This window comes from Dendrobates tinctorius, unplaced genomic scaffold (assembly GCF_039654945.1).
Source record: "Dendrobates tinctorius isolate UK_male_01 unplaced genomic scaffold, ASM3965494v1 ptg000254l, whole genome shotgun sequence".
Lineage (NCBI taxonomy): Eukaryota > Metazoa > Chordata > Amphibia > Anura > Dendrobatidae > Dendrobates > Dendrobates tinctorius.
Window position 1 is genome coordinate 12,245,664 of NW_027361921.1, and position 21,811 is coordinate 12,267,474.

At 44.2% G+C, this 21,811-nt stretch overlaps 1 protein-coding gene across 4 annotated transcripts in view; it reads left to right on the forward strand.

Annotated features, from left to right (window-relative positions):
• STAT1 (signal transducer and activator of transcription 1) overlaps window positions 1-21,811 on the forward strand; it is a 630,302-nt gene that overhangs the window by 434,887 nt on the left and 173,604 nt on the right. For all 4 annotated transcript variants that reach the window (XM_073558164.1, XM_073558167.1, XM_073558166.1 and 1 more), the window contains exon 19: window positions 12,170-12,264. In XM_073558164.1, the coding sequence (XP_073414265.1) occupies window positions 12,170-12,264 (95 nt within the window). The remainder of the gene's footprint in view (window positions 1-12,169; window positions 12,265-21,811) is intronic.

Genomic DNA, 21,811 nt, shown 5'->3' on the forward strand with positions numbered 1-21,811 from the left:
GGAAAAATTTCTGATTAAACAAGAAATAATTTCGCTCCATAATAAAACAAATTGCAGAGATTATCGAGGATTATTTGGAAGGAGAATTTCTGTTGGGTGGGATGTGATGTAATTTCGTTGTACACATCCATACCGTAAAATAGAATGATTGAGGCGGTTCAATGTCATTTGGATAAATATAGTGATTACACAAAAGATCTTTGTGATTACATTATCTCTGCAATTTATTTTATTAGGGAGCAAAATTATTTCTTGTTTAATCAGAAATTTTTCCTGCAATGTAGAGGAGTTTACATGGGGGAAAACACTCTCCATGTATTGCAAGTTTGGTCATGGCATATTGGGAGGAGTGATTTTTGTATACCTCCAGTAACCGTTTTGTGCCCAACATCTTCTGGTATGGCAGACTTAAAATGTATATCCTTTTTAAATTTAAAATTAGAAGGTCTAGCAGATGCTCCGATTATCACTTCTACCCATTGTAAGCCGCTTGCAGGGAATAATATTTTGCATTCTTTGAGCAGCCATCCTAGTCATATCATCAAAGCAGTTCCAGTTGGTGAGCTGACGAGGCTGACTAGGAATTGCAGTGATGCTGGCACTTTAACAAAATAAATTGATTTATGTTGTGACAAATTAAAAAAGAGAAGTTATCCTCATTGGTCATTGAACCGTGGTAGGAGGATTGTTCAGGAGAAAAAACGTGAGGAAATTACAAATTTCGTTACAAATTTTGGTGTTAATAAATTATCTGAGTCACAAAGTGAAAACAAGAAATTGGTGTGTTTCTTTAATTATAGCCCATAATTTAATGTAATCAAACAAAAGTTTCGTAAAAATATGGACATTTTAAATGAAGATGATACGCTGTCAGTCATCCTTTGTGATGGCTGGCAAATCGTTGCTAAAAAAGCGGCTACAGTGGGAAACATGGTTTCTCCAAGTTTTTTTTAATTTTGGTAATACTAAATGCACCTGGTTCAGTCACACAGGTTTTTATCACTGTGGTGGGAACAGGTGCAGAACCTGTGCTCATTCTAAAGTGATGCATTCATTTTGGGATAGCAATTGTGTGCAACAATTTAAGATTCAACATTTTATTAATTGCAATACGAAAAATGTTATATATTTAATTATGTGCACAGAATGTAAATTAAATTATGTTGGTTGTACCATGCGCAAATTAAAAGTAAGGATTTCAGAACACATAACTGATGTCATCTCTTTTAGCAGTTCCATTCGGGCTATGTCCTTCGCCTCTAAACATTTTATCTCCCAGCACAACAGAAATATTTCTTCTTTTCAAGTTGTGGGTATTCAGAAAGTGGAGAATTCAGCAACAGGTGGAGATTTGAAGCGGCATTTAATGACCAGAGAAGCCTTTTGGATGCTTCGTTTGAGAACACATGTTCCATATGGACTCAATGCGCGCAAAGAAACTATGTTCCACTATTGAAGTATTTGTATACTACAATTTTTATGTAAAAAAATATTTTTTTTTCCTTTTTTTTAAATTTTTTTTCTTTAATTGGTTTATATTATTACTAACAAGTGTGTCCAAATTGTGTTTTTTCTACTCTGTGGTTTTAATTATACATCATGTGAGGCCGTCATTGTGCACCACATGTGTGGGGATTGGTAATTAGTCAATGGTGTTATATACCGCAGGATGTCGACGTGTTAGCAGCTTGAAAAAGAACAGCGGATTGTTCGAAACACGTTGCTTCTGTCAATATCTTCTGCACTGATGCGGCATGCCTGATTAATTTGTTTTTATGCCTGAATAAATTTTGCTCATAATATGGAAGCTGGGAATCCTCATTTTTTGATATTTTTACGTGGGACTACACGGTGTCCGTGCTTCCTATGCACCACCAGCCAAGACAGGTGAGCTGGTTAATCTCCACATTGCAATTAATTTTACATCCACATCTAATGTCCTCTTCTCCTGTTCATAAATCCATTGTAAATCCTTACTCCCATCCCAATCCTCACATCCTTCGTTGTTCTCCCCCCTCCCCGCATCCCATCATTGTCCTCCCCCCTCCCTGCATTCCATCATTGTCCTCTCCACTACCCCTATTATTGCCCTCTCCACCACCCCCAATCATTGTTCTCCCCCCACAACTTCCATCATTGCCCTCTCCACCACCCCAATCATTGTACTCCTCCACCATTGCCCTCTCCACTCCAATCTTTGTTCTCCCTCACTACCCCCATCATTGTCCTCTCCACCACCTCCATTATTGCCCTCTCCACCACAACCTAATCATTGCACTCTCCCCCACAACCCCATCATTGCAATCTCTCCCACAACCCCATCATTCCACTCTCCCCAACCTCCATCATTGCTTTCTCCACGATTTCCATCATTGCCCCTTCTCCACCACCTCCATCATTACCCTATCCACCACCTCCATCATTGTTCTACCCCACCACCCCAATCATTGCCCTCTCCGCCACCTCCAGCATTACTCTCTCCAACACCCCCATCATTGCTCTCTCCCCAACCTCCATCATTAACATCTCCATCACCACCATCACTATCCTCTCCACCACCTCCATCAATGCCCTCTCCCCCATCACCTCCATCATTGCCTTCTCCCCAGCCTCCATCATTACCCTCTAAACCACTTCCACCATTGCACTCACCGCCACCTCCATCATTGCCTTTTCCCCACCACCTTTCCATGCACTTAGTTACCTGATATTTACCATGGATACCAGTGTCCTCACTGGTACTGATCGCTTGTGAGTCTGCCTGTTTGACACGTTACCAGCGATCATGTAGCGAGGCACCAGCGATCCTGACCAGGTCGTATCGTCGGGATCGCTGGTGCATCGTTTAGTGGCCTTAACATTCACTTCCCCCTCTCAGTCTGGGATGGCCATTACAGATATCTCTGCCTAGGCTAGACTGCAGCCCCAGTGAGTGTTACCCTTTCATTACATGCATGCATGCATATATAATCCATTTAACCCTTTAGAGTGTCAGGGAGCAGACCTTCAGCTCTACCACTGCTACATTTCCTTATTTTGTTTTTGTCTTGAGTTTTGTCTGTCCCCATAGAGAAGATATAACATGCTTTTTTTTACCATCCCTGCCTTCCCTGATCACTGCATGTAAGGTGCTGGACATAACATTTAGGTGCCACAGGCCACAAAAAGAGATGCAAAAATTCTTTGAATATCTGATTGAAAAAAAATGAACAGCTATTTTAACTCCTTCACTACCTTGTGATGTACTCATACGTCATAGATGGGAAAGGGTTCCTGACCTTTAACGCATGAGTGCGTCATGGCGATCGCCGCCGGGAGCTCAGCTTAATATTAAAGTAGAGGCCCGGCTGTCACTGCCAAGAGCACCGCCGCAGGTATCTTAACCCCCTAAATGCCGTGATCGATATCAATCGCAGCATTTAGAGAACTAGGAGAGGGAAAGGGCTCCCTCTCCCTTCCAAGCCGCACCCCTGCGAGGGCCCAGTCATTGCCATGGCAACACGAGGTAGTGATGACAACATCCGGGTCACCCAGCTATGGCAAGTCTGTTAGACCATGCTCAGAGCACGGTCTAAGGCGAAGTTCACATTAGCGTTCGGGGGCTCTGCGGACGGCTGCGTACTTCCTCCCTGAAGCTCTGCCCACTTCTGCACTTTTTCCGTTTAGGTTCGCCTACTTCTGCATGCACCCTGCATACCTATCTTTAACATTGGGTACGCAGGACATGCAGATGTATGCTTTGCGTCCTTTTGATGCGACCACAAGGCCGCACAATCGGTACGCCATACCTGTTCTGCTGTTTGCGGGAACGCAGCTACCGCAGAGCAGTACTAGTCTGGCGCATGTCTGGAAGGGGTTAAAAAGGTTACAAAAGATGAAATAATTAAAAATCTAAATATAAGCAAAAAGAATATAAAATAAAAGGGATATAATACAGATGCTTCGTACTAATTGAATCCAAGAGAACTCAGCAGGAAATATGGACAGATCTGCAATACTCGTTTTTTCAGTTGAGGTCCGAGAAGGACGACAGATTAGATTTAATTTATATTTTAGGCCATATTTATGCTGTTGGACAATTTTTTTCAGGAATTTCCTACAGAAAAAATATGGCCATCATCTTACTGAATATTTTTGAGTGTTCTATACATACTACACATGAATGATGTATTCATAATTCAGAAAAATATTACATTTCTGTGGGTTACCAGCTCAGCTAGCAAAACTTTTGTGAATTTACTTACAGATGTGAACATGTTCCTGATAAGGGATATATGCATGGATTGTGCCAAATACTGACTTTATAGAGCTCTCATAAAAAATATTGAACTTCTATTAACATGTATGTGAGGCCTCTGATATAGAGACTTGCTGACTGCCTTCTAGGCAATATTCTTCACTTTGTAGTGATTTTCTTATCTTTAGTAATTAGAGTGTACACAAAGTTTTCCCTTTCAACAGCTGCCAGCTACTGTCAATTACCCTGTGTACACATTCCATGTCTGATCTCTATCAGATAACCTGCTTCAATTATCTGTTCACAGTGGGAGGTTGCAGGCAGCCTTTGATCTATAACTCTTTTTATGACAGTTATGTCAGTTATGTGCCACTAAATGGTACCAAAAAATCTTCATCTTGCCCTGCAAATAATAAACCCTCATGCAGCTCTGTTTGTCAAAAAATAAAAAGCTATAGCTCTCAGAATACGGCAACAAAAAAAATATTTTTTATAAAAAAGCATTTTTAATGTGTGATAGTAGCAAAACATAAAAACATACAGTGCCTTGAAAAGTATTGATGACTCAACGTTTCCATATTTTTTTCACGTTACACCAACAAATGCAATGCTTTTTATTGGACTTTGACATGGTATAACAACACAAAGTAGTAGATTGCAAAGGGGAAAGTTTATGGATTAAACGTGCGCTGCTTGACAGATCACTCCTTCCAGATTATGTTAATTGTACTTTTATTTCCCAACGCGTTTCGAAGTTTACACTTCTTCCTCAGGGGATGACATGTACCTGACAAAGTAGTAAGTATTTGTGAAGTGTAAAGGAAACATTGTTTTCTAAGTATTTTAAAAATATAAATCTGAAAATTGTGACATGCAATTGTATTCAGTCCCCCTGTAAATTAGTAAATTGAGTCCACCTGTGTGTAGTTTATTCTCAGTATAACTACAGTGGTCTATGAAGGACTCAGAAGTTTGAGAACATTAGGCATCAACCAGCATCATGAAAATGAAGGAACATACCATAGAGGTCATGGATAAAGTAGTGGAGAAGAGTAAAGCAGGGTTAGGTTCTAAAAAAAATATATAGCCCAAGCTCTGAACGTCTCACAAAACATTGTTCAATCCATTATACAAAAATGGAAGGAGTATGGCACAACTAGAAACCTACATGGCCATCCACCTAAATTGACATCTCAAGAAGGAGAGCACTAATTCGAGAATCAGACAAGAACCACAGCTCAAGTGGGATAATATGTCAACATATCAGTCATATACTCTGTCCGTATTGGTCGTATACTCCACAAATCTGACTTTTACGAAAAAGTGGCAAGAAGAGAGCCATTTTTTTAAATCAAGCCATAAGAAGTCCCATTTTCAGTTTGCAGAAAGTCATGTAGGGGACACAACTAGCATGTGGAAGAAGGTGCTCTGGTTAGATGAAAGTAAAGCACAACTTTTTGGGCTAAACACAAAACGCTCTGTGTGGCAGAAAATTACCAATGCTCATCACCCTGAAAACAATATGCCCGCTGTCAAACATGGTGGTGACAGCTTCAGAGGCACACTGCACGTGACTAGAAGGTCAGAAGATGGCTCATAGTCATGTTCAGTGCATGCCTCTGAAGCTGTTAGGAATCTGGTTTCTACCATGCCTATGCAGGAATCCAGATTCTCACATTTATCTCCAGTGGCCAAGTCCTTTGTGCCATCTTCTGAGCATGCTCAAGGGACGAGCTCCCATTGGAGTTCAGGAGTCAGGTGCTCAGGTCCTGCTCTGGATCCTATTGGCTCCTTTTGGAGACCTGGAGATTTCCGGCAGGTCCCGTACGCTATAAAAAGTGCGCATGGCCGTTCCGCCATGCGCTAGTATTTTCATACGGCTGCTGTATGTATGGTGATGGATGCTTGGACTGGTGACTGACTTATTAAGAAACCCCTTCCCTCTGATAATACGTCTGTGTGATTGTTTGGGCATCAGCCAGTATTAGCGCCAGCGCGCTCAAGCTTCATCTTAGCCAGCTGCTAGCGTCCTGCATCGCGCTTGCAACATAGTGGTGCTTTCTCTGCGGCTCAGTTCACGCCGCGCTGCGATTGCAGCCTGTCAGGCGTTCGCAGTTGCGATGTTCCGCATCCTATTTTTACGGTAGGTCTAGAAGGAGTAGTCCTGGTGTTTAAGGCTACTTCTGTGACCTTTAATACCGTATCTGCATCGCTGGAAGTCTTTGACCCTGTACCGACTCAGCGTTATTTATGCTTTTGTTTGCAGCTCTGTGCATATAACAGAGTCTGCTTCAGTGCACTGGGTGCAGCTAAAACCCTGAGCACATTACTGCCTTAGTGCTCTGCCTCTTTTAGCAGCGGTTATTCCATCCACCGCACGGTGGACCCCGAGTGGCGAAGGCACATTATTTATTTTTTATTTAGTGTCTTCCGCCACTCATAACAGAAGCAGGAAGCGCGTACACCTTCAGAGGCGCAGTGATGTGCATGTGCTAAAATTGCATGAGTGGCGATGATGCTGCTCATGCAAATTATGTTATCATGCCCACAGGGGCATGACAACATGGAACATGCATTTCAGTAGGCCAACATTTTGGATTTTAAAATCATTTTTTCAAGCTGGTGGTATAAAGTATTCTAATTTACTGAGATAATGACTTTTGGGTTTTCATTGGCTGTAAGCCATAATCATCAACATTAACAGAAATAAACACTTGAAATAGATCACTCTGTGTGTAATGAGTCTATATAATATGAGATTCACTTTTTGTATTGAAGAACTGAAATAAATTAACTTTTTGATGATATTCTGATATATATATACAGTTGTGGCCAAAAGTATTGACACCCCTGCAATTCTGTCAGATAATTACTCAGTTTCTTCCTGAAAATGATTGCAAACACAAATTCTTTGGTATTATTATCTTCATTTAATTTGTTTTAAATGAAAAAACACAAAAAGAATTGTCCTAAAGCCAAATTGACAAAATTGACTCAACCTCTGTCCTGTGTCCTTGTGTGTACTACATTGAGCATGGAGAAAAGAAAGAATACCAAAGAACTGTCTGAGGACTTGAGAAACCAACTTGTGAGGAAGCATGAGAAATCTCAAGGCTACAAGTCCATCTCCAAAGACCTGAATGTTCCCGTGTCTACCGTGCGCAGTGTCAACAAGAAGTTTAAAGCCCATGGCACTGTGGCTAACCTCCCTAGATGTGGATGGAAAAGAAAAATTAACAAGAGATTTCAACACAAGATTGTGCGGATGTTGGATAAAGAACCTCGACTAACAAACAAGTTCAAGCTGCCCTGCAGTCCGAGGGTATAACAGTGTCAACCCGTACTATCCGTCGGCATCTGAATGAAAAGGGACTGTATGGTAGGAGACCCAGGAAGACCCCACTTCTTACCCCGAGACATAAAAGGCTGGAGTTTGCCAAAACTTACCTGAAAAAGCCTAATACGTTTTGGAAGAATGTTCTCTGGTCAGATGAGACAAAAGTAGAGCTTTTTGGGCAAAGGCATCAACATAGAGTTTACAGGAGAAAAAAAGAGGCATTCAAAGAAAAGAACACGGTCCCTACAGTCAAACATGGCGGAGGTTCCCTGATGTTTTGGGGTTGCTTTGCTGCCTCTGGCACTGGATTGCTTGACCGTGTGCATGGCATTATGAAGTCTGAAGACTACAACAAATTTTGCAGCATAATGTAGGGCCCAGTGTGAGAAAGCTGGGTCTCCCTCAGAGGTCATGGGTCTTCCAGCAGGACAATGACCCAAAACACACTTCAAAAAGCACTAGAAAATGGTTGGAGAGAAAGCACTGGAGACTTCTAAGGTGGCCAGCAATGAGTACAGACCTGAATCCCATAGAACACCTGTGGAGAGATCTAAAAATGGCAGTTTGGAGAAGGCACCCTTCAAATATTAGGGACCTGGAGCAGTTTGCCAAAGAAGAATAGTCTAAAATTCCAGCAGAGCATTGTAAGAAACTCATTGATGGTTACCGGAAGCGGTTGGTCGCAGTTATTTTGGCTAAAGGTTGTGCAACCAAGTATTAGGCTGAGGGTGCCAATACTTTTGACTGGCCCATTTTTGGAGTTTTGTGTGAAATGATCAATGTTTTGATTTTTGCTTCATTCTCTTTTGTGTTTTTTCATTTAAGACAAATTAAATGAAGATTATAATACCAAAGAATTTGTGTTTGCAATCATTTTCAGGAAGAAACTGAGTATTATCTGACAGAATTGCAGGGGTGTCAATACTTTTGGCCACAACTGTGTATATATATAGTTATGTTAGTGTGTATATGTAGTGCAGAAGCAATGATCAGAGTCACATTGGGGATTGCAGCACTATTTAATTTAAAGGGAATCTGTATCTGTCAGCAAGAGTTCACCACAAACTAATTATAAGCGCATGTAGATCTTTCTTTCAAACATAAGTCCAGAAAAACCTTTATATTGCCAGCCAGTTCCCTTGTTAATGAGAAATCAGTGTTTTAATTTATGTGCAAATTACTATGGTGGATCTGAGGCTTCTGTCACTCCAGCTCTATTTCCCAATCAGCGTTGCTGCCTCCTGCTTTTAGATAAAGACATTAAAAGGGAAGGTACCATAAAAAATGTTTTCAGCAATTGAAAAATGTAAAGTATTAATGTTTTACTTTATTTACCATTAAATGATATGAAAAAATAATTTTATAAGGTTTGGTATTACCACTTTTAAACACTGAGGGGAGCAGCTGCTGAAATTTTCCATGAAAACCTAGTTTACAACTAGCTCAGACTGCAGTAAATGTGGGAATGGACTTCTTTCATGTCTGACACTGGTTCACCAATTTATTTTTGAAAAAAAAAATCTGTGCAGGACTGACATGGGCCAAAATATTCTCACGACAACCCCCGAATCCAACGTCAAAAGACTATGGAGCCTTGTTCAAAGACCCGCCGCTGTGATGAGCAGTGACGTCAGTAACTACACCGTTCATCAGAGTCGCCAAGCCCCATATACCGCTGCACAGTATAATGGCCCCATATAGTGCCCCACAGTATAATAGCACCATATAGTGCCCCACAGTATAATGGCCCCATATCTTGCCCCACAGTATAATAGCACCATATAGTGCCCCACAGTATAATGGCCCCATATCGTGCCCCACAGTATAATGGCACCATATAGTGCCCCGCTGTATAATGGCCCCATATAGTGCCCCACGGTATAATGGCCCCATGTAGTGCCCCACAGTATAATGGCCCCATATAGTGCCCCACAGTATAATGGCCCCATATAGTGCCCCACAGTATAATGGCATCATATAGTGCCCCACAGTATAATGGCATCATATAGTGGCCCACAGTATAATGGCCCCATATAGTGCACCACAGTATAATGGCATCATATAGTGCACCACAGTATAATGGCATCATATAGTGTTTCACAGTATAATGGCATCATATAGTGTTCCACAGTATAATGGCCCCATATCGTGCCCCACAGTATAATAGCACTATATAGTGCCCCACAGTATAATGGCCCCATATCGTGCCCCACAGTATAATGGCACCATATAGTGCCCCGCTGTATAATGGCCCCATATAGTGCCCCGCTGTATAATGGCCCCATATAGTGCCCCACAGTATAATGGCCCCATATAGTGCCCCACAGTATAATGGCATCATATAGTGCACCACAGTATAATGGCCCCATATAGTGCACCACAGTATAATGGCATCATATAGTGCACCACAGTATAATGGCATCATATAGTGTTCCACAGTATAATGGCATCATATAGTGCTCCACAGTATAATGTTCTGTATAGTGCCCCAAAGTATAATGGACCTATATAGTGCATCCTTGTATATGCCCGCCTATCCTGGTATATAATCTCATCCTGGTATGTGGCACCCATCTTGGGTGTATATGCCCCCATCCTGGTATATGGCGCCCATCCTGGTATATGGCCCCCATCCTTGTATATGTCCCTATCATTGTATATGGCATCCATCCTGGTTTATGCTCCCATCCTGGTATATGGCACCCATCCTGGTATATGGCACTCATCCTGGTATATGCCTCCATTATGGTATATGTCCCTATTCTAGTATATGGCCCCATCCTGGTTGATGGCCCCATCCCAGTATATATCCCCCATCTTGGTATATGACACCCATCCTGCTATATGCCCCCTTCCTTGTATGTTACCCTCATATATTTGGTGCAAAGGAAAAAAAACAATAAACGCTTCTACTTACCTTTCACATGGTCCCATACAGCGTTGTGTCTTCTGTGTGTTCTCAACAGGTTGGCAGTGAGCAGTGATCACTAGAGTTGAGCGAAACAGGTCGGCCAGATTCATAAGTTACCAACTTATGCCAAAGTCGGGTTTCGCCGACCGAAACACGACCACAGCGTGAAGTCGGCCATGCGGTCGGAAAACCGAGCGCCAAAGTCGGATTTCCCAGAATGCTTGCACGTGACTTTTTTTCAGCCAATTAGTAAGGACGTATACTGTGGGCAACGAGATGACATGTGCAGCGTCCGGAGAGAGAGATTTCGCCACCTCTAGGGTTAAAGTCTGCCGACTTTGCTTCCCCTTTGACTTGCATTGGGTTTCGTGTTTCAGTCGGACCACCGACTTTCCCCGATAGTCAGTCGATTTCGTTCGACTCGACTTTTGAGAAAGTCGGGTTTCATGAAAGCCGACTCGACCCTACAAAAGGCAAAGTCGCTCATCTCTAGCGATCACAGCTGACAGGCTGCGATCACCGCTCCTTGCAGCTGCAGATTCTCATCCCGGAACTCCACTCTCCGGCACTTTCTTCCTGCACAGGCTCCAGTCATGGCACGCACTGACTAAGCAATGCATCTTGCAGCATACTCTGGGGGCGCCACAAAGAAGGCTGCAATATCCTCCCACAGCTGTGACCTGGACAGTCCAGAGGGCATTCCCAGGTAATAGCTAGAGGCAGTAGGAGCAGCCTCAATACAAGTGGTGCGGTCGCCCAGGGGATGTCGTAAGTGAGGTGTGTAAGAGTCCTGCTCAGACATTTTCCCACCCCCAAATGACAATGGCAGCCTCCAGTGACTAAAGTAAAATGAATTAATAAAAAAACTAATAAAGTGGTACATTTAATTTTGTATTAATTGGTTGTATAATCAATAATTATTAATACAACATTAAAAATCACTGCACCTTCCCTTTAAGGAAAGAGCCACTAGCCTTTTTCTTGAATAGGCTTTGCTGACGGTCCTGCCGTTGCTTATGAGGTTGCTCCGCTATCCTGTGTTTTTAACTACGGTAGAAAGAAAAGAAGAATTAACATGTTACATCTTTTAATTGCTTCATGGTTTCCGAACCCTAAAGCTGCTATAAGAAGTATCAAAAGGCAAGTTCAGTGGCTATGAAGTATACTCACCTTGCAGAAGCATAGTCCAGCCCACTGCAATGACGGTGCCAAATTTAAAACAGGAGGCAAGTCGCTGAAAAAGCAGTAAAGTTATGTAAACTGTGGGGAGAGATGGGAGACCCAATATACAGTCACAGCCCGTGCACCAAAATCTCATCACCAGAGAACATCAAATTCATATTAAAGAAGAAACACAAAGCTGATTTCTTTACCAAAGGAATCAATTTAATGGCCTCATGTAGTGCACCACAATATAATGGCCCCATATGGTGCACCACCGTATATTCTGTATATCAGCCCCATTACGGCCACATCTTAACTTCAATTTGCAAAATTGTGCTGACAGGTTCTCTTTAAACTTGAAACGGGTTAACTGAAAAATTTTGGTGACAAAATTCAGATTTTCTATGGATAAATCTCCTACCCTTTTGTTCTGGTCTTTACAATCCTTTTATGTAGTTTTGAAAGATGTGCCTATGTCACAAAAAGCAATTTCTAATTTGTTTAATCTGTTTGACTTTAGGAGAATTTAAACGACAAGAACTTCCCATTCTGGCTTTGGATTGAAGGCATCTTAGAGCTAATTAAAAAACATCTGCTTTGTCTGTGGAATGATGGGTGAGCATTCAAATGGGCATTTTTGTGAATTCCTTTATCCCCTTGAGGACCGAGACTCTTTTTGTCTTAGGCTACTTTCACACATCAGTTTTGTGCCGTCAGGCAGGATCCGGCTATTTTTAGAAAAAACGGATCCGGCATAAATTTTGGAGAACTGTAGAAACGGATCCGTTTTTTTGCTGGATCCGTCTAGCAGGTTATATCTGTTTCCTGGGGGCTGGCCATTTGGATCTGAGCATGCGCAGACTTAAAAAAACGGATCCGGTGGCTGGATCCGTCTTTTTCTGGATCCGGCGCATTCCGGCGCCCATAGACTTTCATTGTAGCAAAAAGCTGGAAGCGCCGGATCCGGCGCTTCCGGCTTTTTCGCCGGAGACAAAAAACGTTACAGTAGCCGTTTTTTCCAGACGCCGGAATGAGACAAGTAGCCAGATCCGGCAAAAAACGGATGAAATGCAATGCCATCCGGCGCGATCCGGCGCTAATGCAAGTCAATGGGGAAAAACTGGATCCGGCATTGCATTTTGCCGGATCCGGTTTTACAAAAAAAAGCCGGATCGCGCCTGACGGCAAAAAACTGATGTGTGAAAGAGGCCTTACAGTAATGACCAAGCCCTAGTTTTCAATTTTGACCTGTGCCACTTTATGATGTAATAACTCTGGAATTCTTCTATATTTCCCACTGATTCTGACTTTTTTTGTTTACACATTGTACTTTATATTGGTGGTAATTTATGTCAATAACTTTGTGTTTTATTTATGAAATTATTGAAAATTTAATAAAATTCACAATTTTCAAGCTTTGAAATGTTATACCTTTATAGCAGATAGTCATACCAAATGAAATGGTTGATAACTAACATTTTCCATACGTCTACTTTACATTCGCATCATTTTTCTAGCAATCTTTTATTTTGCTAGGATGTTAGAAGAGTTACTTACAAATCCTATTTTTAATGGACATATTCAGGTTGCAAGTGATCTTTAGGGGCCTATTTATTGGGAAACCCCCAAAAGTGATGCCATTTTAAAAAGTTCACCCCTCAATGTATTTAAAACTGTTGTTAGAAAGTTTAACCCTTCAGGTACTTCACAGGGAATTAACGCAAAGTGGGGGAAAAAATGAAAAATTACGTTATAAAAATGTAGCTTTTACCCTACAATTTTCATTTTCATGAGGTCTAAAAGGCAAAAATGAACACCACAATTTATGTAGTAGAAAACTATTGTTTTGGCATGCGATGCTTGGAAGAGAAGGAATAGTTAAAACCCCCATATGTGACCCCACTTTGAAAGTTATACCAAAAAGTTCATCTAGGGGTATAGTGATTATTTTGAATCCACGTGTACCTGACAGAATTTTATAACATAGGGCCGTGGAAATAAACAATTTAAATTTTTACCACTAAAATGTCATAATAGCTGTAAATGTTTAAATTTCCCAAGGGGTAATGGGTAAAAATGAGCCTCACAATTTGTTATGCAATTTCTCCTGAATTCAACAATACCCCATACAGTGGGGAAATTAAGTATTTGATACACTGCCGATTTTGCAAGTTTTTCCACCTACAAAGAATGGAGAGGTCTGTAATTTTTAGTATATGTACACTTCAACTGTGAGAGACAGAATCTAAAAATATACACCAGAAAATCACATTGCATGATATTTGCATAATTAATTTGCATTTTATTGCGTGAAATACGTATTTGCTACAACAGAAAAACAGAACTCAATATTTGGTACAGAAACCTTTGTTTGCAATTACCACAACTAAAATGGCTACAGCATTACAGTGACTGGCAGGCAATTCCCACATGTATATTGGCTGTATAAAAAGATCCAAACATTCGGGACGGGGACTCGAGCTTCCACTTGAGCATTAAAAAAATATTCTCTGAGTAACAAGCATCTCGAGCACAGTGATGCTTGAGTGAGTAAACAGCAGTGACTAGAATGCTCGCTCATTACTAGTGTTCAGTATTAATATCACATGAGTAGTCAAGTAATGACTGCTGGAAACCGCGAGCAGAGCAGAATCCTGACAGTGATTGTATTATAAGCTGTTATAATTGGGCATGCTACAGTGATTAATCTTTTTATTAAAGGTGATGTACAGGTTTGTGATGAAAGCCTGCATTAACGTTTAGAGATGAGCGAATATTTCAGTTTCGGTTAAGGACCGCCGAATTTGCAATGTTTGTCTATTTAATCGTCGATTAAATTGACGAATATAGCGGAACATACGCAGCACAAAAGCCGGTGTTTCCCACTCTGTGTGACAGCATGAGAAACATCGGCATAGCGTTGTTGGTCGGTGAAATCATCCCCGCCAGTCAGAGAGCCACAGTTCCCACGCTGTCAGAAGACAGCGTGAGCGCTCAGCTGTGATCAGAGGTATAAAGTTTATCTCCGGTCACTGGTGTCAGCTGATGGGACTACAGCTCCCATTAGCTGACACCTGCTGTTGCTAATTACCGTGAGAGCAGGAGTGGCAGATTTGAGTATTCATCTGCCGCTCCTGCGCTGTAAATAAATAATTTAAAAAAACCTGTGTGGGTTCCCCTGTATTTTTGATACCCAGCCAGGCAAAACTCACAGCTGGGGACTGCAACCTTCAGCTGTCAACTTCAGCAAGGTTGGTTGTCAAGAATAGAGGGATCCCCACCAGTTTTTTTAATTATGGTATTTAAAGAAATAATTTAAAAAACAGCGTGGGGTTCCCCCCATATTTGACAACCCAGTCTTGCTAAGGCAGATAGCTGGGGCTGGTATTCTCAGGCTGGTAAGGGGCCATGATTATAGGCCATTCCAGCCTAAAAATAGCAACAAGCAGCTGCCCAGAAAAGGCACATCTATGAGATGCACCAATTCTGGCGCTTTGCCTGGCTCTTTCCACTTGCCCTGTAGCGGTGGCAAGTGGAGTTCATATTTTTGGGGTTGATGTTACCTTTGTATTGTCAGGCAGGGCTGCCATCAGGGCATTACTAACATTACTGGTGTAAGGGGCCCTGTGATGAAAAACAAAGCAGGAGGGGCCCGGACTGCCTGGGACATGCTGGCAGAGTGTCTGACCCAGTCCGGGCTGTCCTCTTTTGCTTCTCCTCACCGGTCCCCAGGGGCAGCGTCAGTCATCATTATTTGCTAACACAGCGGGGCACAGTGCAGGATCAGGATGCATAAACAACACTGCTCTGCACTGTGCGTGTCTGTGATTGGCTGTGAGCTCCTCCTCACTGCTTCCGGAACCTCCTCTTCACAAGAGAGGTTTCCCTGTGTGTGCAGTGCGGTGCACAGAGTCCATGGCAACCAGCAAGAAAGATAAGAGTTGGGCGGAGCCAGGTATGTAGGGAATGGTACACTACAGTGCCGCTGAGGAGAAGGGAGATGATCGGAGAAGCTACTGAGGAGAGGGTAAAAGCTGTTGAGGGGAGGTGGATACACAGTACTGGGGGGAGGAGAGTAATATTCCTGAGACGAGGGGAGAAACCTGACAGCACCTTCCCTGGTATGGCTGCTATTCACACACAGGAACCCTCTGTGATAGGATATGCGACAGAGCAGCGAGCGACACCAGGCCGATAAACAATCTAACAAGATTTATTGGAACAGGGAACTGGGCAACATGAATGAAGGTAATTCTACAACGTCCACAATGAGTCTATAATGAGTCCACACAAAGAGGGCCAATCTGGGGGCGCCACCCGGTAATCCGACGCCAGTAAAATATAGAAATAGTCCTTGGAAGAGTTCAATGGATCTAGCAGATGAGGGATAAAACACAGTCCCACGTGGCAGCTTCTAACAATATGCAGTCACCGGGCTCTCGTCTCAGCATAAGATCCCAGCCCTTCGCAGGTCACCACCAACAACAGTCTTTAGATTCAGTCCTCAAATCCAGCAGGGTGGTGAGACATCACAATTCTATGTGGCAAATGATCTCCAATCTCCATACATGGCACAGGACCTGGCCGCAGCTGCAGATCCTTGCCCTTCAAAGTACACAGCATCAACTAACTAAACATGTGGCTTATTGTCCTACCACTCAAGGGATCAGCCCCCTTGAACATAGCTACAAGGATTAAGAATATTCCAGAAATCTTGTCTGCAGTCTGTCTACAAATTTGTGTATTGGGGATGCCCCCTGCAGAGGGGAGCAAAGACAGTCATGCCCCCACCAGATACAGGACAAGGAGTGCTAGTGTAAGCCTGATTACAGTATGGTCTGTGTACAGGCTGGGGTGGCTCTCTGTTACAACCCCTTCCCCCCCTCAAGTTGTGTACAGACGAGTGATCTCAACAGGTCACAAATACACCCAGACATGGCCAACATAACTCATGACTCCTGTCTGGACAATCCATCAGCATTTGTGTCAACTGCCTCATCTTTATTGTATGGGGAAGTTGTAGGGTTGAAGGCCAAGCTCCACTTTACATCCTCTTTGATTTTAACTCTGCTTCCTACACCTACAAATCGACATTATAGCTCTCCCACATCATTTCCTAGGACAATATCTGCAGGCAGGCCCCTCATCACCCCAACCACGCATTGATTGACCCCAAAGCCAAAGTCCAGTTCTACACATGCTTTTGGGATATTCTTCCATTGGCCCCCAGCTAATTCAATGGTAATCCCAGGTCCATGCTGTGTTGCCTCTGGCCGAACCACTCTGGGATCAGCTATGGTGAGAAATACCCCAGAATCATAACCAAGAACTCTCCGACCGATCAACATGACCTCCTGTAAGTGCTTTCCTTGAGGATTAAAGGAACTCGTGGCTGTGGCCCACACCCCATTAACTCCTAATGGTGGAACATGGGTTTCTTAGACATTAGGCTAGTTAATTTGGAGGAGTGGCATCTCTTCCTTCATTGTATTTGGCTATAAATAGGCCGATTTGGTGCAGGATCATTCCTCAATTGACCCTGAGGGCAGGCGTGTTGCAGATGCCCAGGCTGCTCACATCAGTAAAATCTGCGCTGTATCGCACTTCTTCCCGTGTGCACTCTGGGGATGGAGGTAAGGGAACCTGAAGGCTGATATCCATGTGAAGGTGCATGAGGTGGTTTTTGGGGTTGAGACCGATTTCTCCACTGTATAGCTGGGCATGTGGCCTGCAGATGCCTGGGATGCCCACATTCATAACACCTGCACTCTACTACTTTCTCTCCTTGTCGCAATTCAGAGGAGGAGGCAGAACTTTTTGGAAGAGACCTACTCGCTCATCTCCAACCGTCCACAGGCCACTTAGACCACGTTCCGCGGTGTCTTCTTCCGCAGCAGCTTCTGAACCGATGCAAGTGGATCGACTCAAAATGGCGGAACAATGTCGTCGTGAGAGGTTCGCACAAGGTCTATGCCTATACTGTGGAGATGCTTCCCATTTGCTCCGTTCCTGCCAGTGCAGCTTGGAAACTTTTCCACCTAGGCCATGTAAGAGAGACCTCCCTAGGTGTATGTGATTCCTCTCTACCTATAACCGTGACTGTTCAGTTGTCTTTAGCCTCTAAACGCTATTCCGAAGTGGCTTGCGTGGATTCGGGCGCGGTAGGGAACTTCATTAGGCTTGAAGTGGTGGAGTAGTACCAGATCCCAGTTAAGACTCTGGAGAATCCTCGGTGGATTGCTTCTGTGGATGGCAGACCTTTACCGGAGGCGGTCACTAAGGTTACTGAGGAACTGGAGTTGCAAGTTGGGGTTCTGCATTGGGAGAGGATTGCCTTCTACGTTTTCTCAGACATGTCCCATGCTCTTCTTCTTGGTCTTCCCTTGTTAAGGACACATGAGCCAACTCTCGATTGGCGTTCTGCTAACATACTTCATTGGGGTCAGGGTTGCCAGGAGAGGTGCCTGCTGCCAGTTCGACCGGTTGGGACGTCACGGCCTCCTTCTGTTCCTGTTGGGTTACCTGTTGCCTATTGGTCTTTCAGGGATGTATTCAATAAGAAGACAGAGAATCTTTCTCCGCATCGGCAGTATGACTGCCCGATTGAACTCATTTCCAGTTCGACCCCTCCTATGGGCAAGATATACCCGCTCTCTCCAGCAGAGACCCAGGCCATGTCAGACTATATCCAGGAAAATCTGGCCAGGGGTTTTATTTGGAAGTCCTTCTCTACTGCAGGCGCTGGATTCTTTGTTAAAAAGGACGGCTCCCTCCGACCCTGTATTGACTATAGAGGCTTGAACAACATCACGGTCAAAAACAGGTATCCTCTACCACTAATTCTGGAGCTGTTTGATCATTTAAGGGGAGCATGGATCTTCACCAAACTAGACCTTCGTGGTGCCTACAACCTGATCTGTATCTGCGCTGGGGACGAGTGGAAGACCGCATTTAATACGCAGGATGGACATTACGAGTACCTGGTCATGCCCTTCGGCCTCTGCAACGCACCCACTATTTCAGGAGTTTAGCGACATTTTTCAAGACCTACTGTATTCTTGCGTTGTTGTACTGTATATCTGGATGATATTCTCCTTTTCTCTCTGGATCTGTCATCTCATCGGCGGGACGTTCGCCAAGTGCTGTTACGTTTCTATGCCAAATTCGAGAACTGCATTTTTGAGCAGACCTCTCTACCATTCTTGGGATACATTATCTCGGATTTTGGTCTGAAGATGAATCTGAAGAAATTACCAGCCATCCTCAACTGGCCACTGCCTCTTGGCGTAAAGGGCATCCAACGGTTCCTTGGATTCGCGAACTATTACAGTCAGTTCATCTGACATTTTTCTTCACTATCTAAGCCTATCTTGGCTCTTGTCCGTAAGAGAGCCAACTCCTACGTCTGGTGTCCGGAGGTTAAAGATGTCTTCTTGTCTCTGAAGCAAGCCTTTGCAGCCGCCCCTGTGCTTCATCGTCCAGAGACTAACAAGCTGTTCATTCTCGAGGTGGACGCCTCCTCCACGGGTTCTGGAGCAGTGCTTCTCCAAAGGTCCTCTTTCAGTCGCTTAGTCACCTGCGTTTTTTTCTTCAAGGTGTTTTCTTCTACTGAGCGCAATTATTACATCGAAGACAGAGAGTTGGCCATCAAACTAGCTCTCGAGGAATGGCGTTACCTTCTTGAGGGGGCGGTACATCCTTTCATAATTTTCTCTGACCACAAGAATCTGTTCTATATCGAATCGTCTCAGAGACTTAATCCCCGGCAGGCCAGATGGTCCCAGTTTTTTGCCTGCTTCGATTTTGAGCTTCACTTCCAACTAGGCCATAAGACTGTCAAAGCCAATGCCCTGTCCAGGTCATTCCAGCCTGCTGATGCCGAAGAGGATCTTTCTCACATCATCGATTCCTCCAGGATTATTATGGTGACTCCCCTGGGTCTTGCTAATTTTTCCCCAGGAAGGACGCTTGTCGTCGAGAATGACAGAAAGAAGGTAGTACTTTGGGGCCATTCAACCAAAACTGCCGGTCATGCGGGGATTAAGAAGACTCTCATCTCTCCACTATTGGTGGTCCTCTCTACGCCAAGACATCGAAGATTTTATAGCTTCCTGTCCCTCCTACGCCAAGAACAAGTTTCTGAGGCAACTTTCTACTGGTACTCTGCAGCCTCTCCCGGTATCTTCGGCCCCATAGCAACATATAGCCATGGATTTCATCACCGATGTCTCTCAATCCTCTGGTTTTACGGTAATCTTGGTGGTCGTAGATCGGTTTTCTATGATGGCCCACTTTATCCCTCTGCCGGGTTTGCCCTCTGCCTCCGAGTAAGCCAAGACATTTATCGCTCATATCTTCAGGATTCATGGATTCCCGCAACGCATTGTGTCTGACAGAGGCATACAGTTTACTTCCCAGTTTTGGAGAGCTCTCTGCAAGCTTATGAACGTGACTTTGGATTCTTCTTCGTCCTATCATCCCCAGACCAACGGTCAAGTAGAACATACCAACAAGATCCTGACTTCGTACCTTCGCCATTTTTCCAATGTTCACCAGGACAATTGGGTCTGTCTTCTTTCAGGCTGAATTTGCCTATAACAATCATCCTAGTGACTCCTCCAACAAGTCTCCCGTTTTCATTGTCTTGGGACAACATCCTAATAAGCCCCTGCCGGTTCTTCCAGTCTCGGGTGTACCAGCAGCTGATTCCTTGACCGTAGAGTTTTCTAAGATTTGGGAGGAGACCAAAGGAGCTCTCGTCAAAGCCAGTGACAGGACAAAGGGGCATGCTGACAAAAGACGTGTGGACCCACCTCCGTAACTTCCCGGTGACAAAGTATGGCTTTCTTCCATGTATATCCGGCTTAAGATCCCTTCGTACAAGTTGGGTCCTCGGTACATCGGTCCCTTCAAGATCTCGGGTCGAATCAATGACGTGGCCTACAAGTTGAAGTTGCCTGCCTCGCTCTGTATTCCCAACTCCTTCCATGTCTCCCTCCTCAAGCCTGTGCTGTTAATCAATATCATTCCTCTCTCCGTCGCACTCCTAGTCCTCTTAGCCACGGGGACTTTTTTGAGGTGAGGGATATACTCGCCATGAAAAGGGTGAGGGGGAAAAACCTTTTTGATTGATTGGAAGGGGTTTGGTCCTGAGGAGTAGTCATGGGAACCTCGGGAGAACATCTCTGCACCTCATATCTTAGAGAGATTTCTTTCCAGCCTCAAAATGAGGGGATGTAAAGGGGAGGTACTGTTACGACGCCATCTGCCCCCTTTCCCAGGATACTCACCGCTCTCCCCGGCGTGCCACTAGCTGGGCTCCTCCGGGGGTATCTCCTTAGCTTCCGGCTTGGCGGGTGCGTCGGGGATCTCATCCGCCGGGCACCCGCACCCAGCTGCTTAGGCCGCAGCCACTTAGGTCCTTATCCGGTCTGACCCAGAAGTCATCCCTCATGTGCAGGTGCAACAGGTATATCAGGTTGCTTCCTGCTAGAGGAAGCGCCTGATTATTACTTTACCATCTGTTCTGGGCCAGTGTTGGTTCCAGCGTGGGTGCTCTTCTGATTCTCAGGTCCCAGTGTGCCTTCCAAGGAACACTCTGCTCTTCTTATCCAGCGTGCTTCCCTGTGTGCGCTCTACGCTCTTGTGTTTCCCAATGTGTGCTCTGCACTCTTGTGTTCCCCATTGTATGCTCTGCACTCTCCTATATCCAGCACGCTTCCCAGTGTGTGCTCTGCGCTCTCCTGTATCCAGCACACTTCCCAGTTTGCGCTCTGCACTCTCCTGTATCAATCGCGACTCTCAGTGTGTGCTCTGCGCTCTCCTGTATCCAGTGTGCTTCCCTGTGTGCGCTCTGCGCTCTCCTGTATCCAGCGTGCTTCCCAGTTTTTTGAAACCCTCTCAGTCTCCTTCGATCTGGACACCTGGTACCAGCAGTCACGGTACTTTATCCCCCTGGGTCTTCCCCTGATGCTCCCTGTATAGGGGGTGGTCCTCACTAGGCCAGCTCGCCTAGGGTGGGTTGATATCACGGCCCAGAGGGTCCACTCCAGGAGTCGTAACAGCGAGCTGTCTCACTAGCAATGCCCTCTCTTGAGCTCTACAAATGGCCTCCATCTTATTTTCTATGGTGACCTCATCTCCAAGCAATGCCATCTCCTCC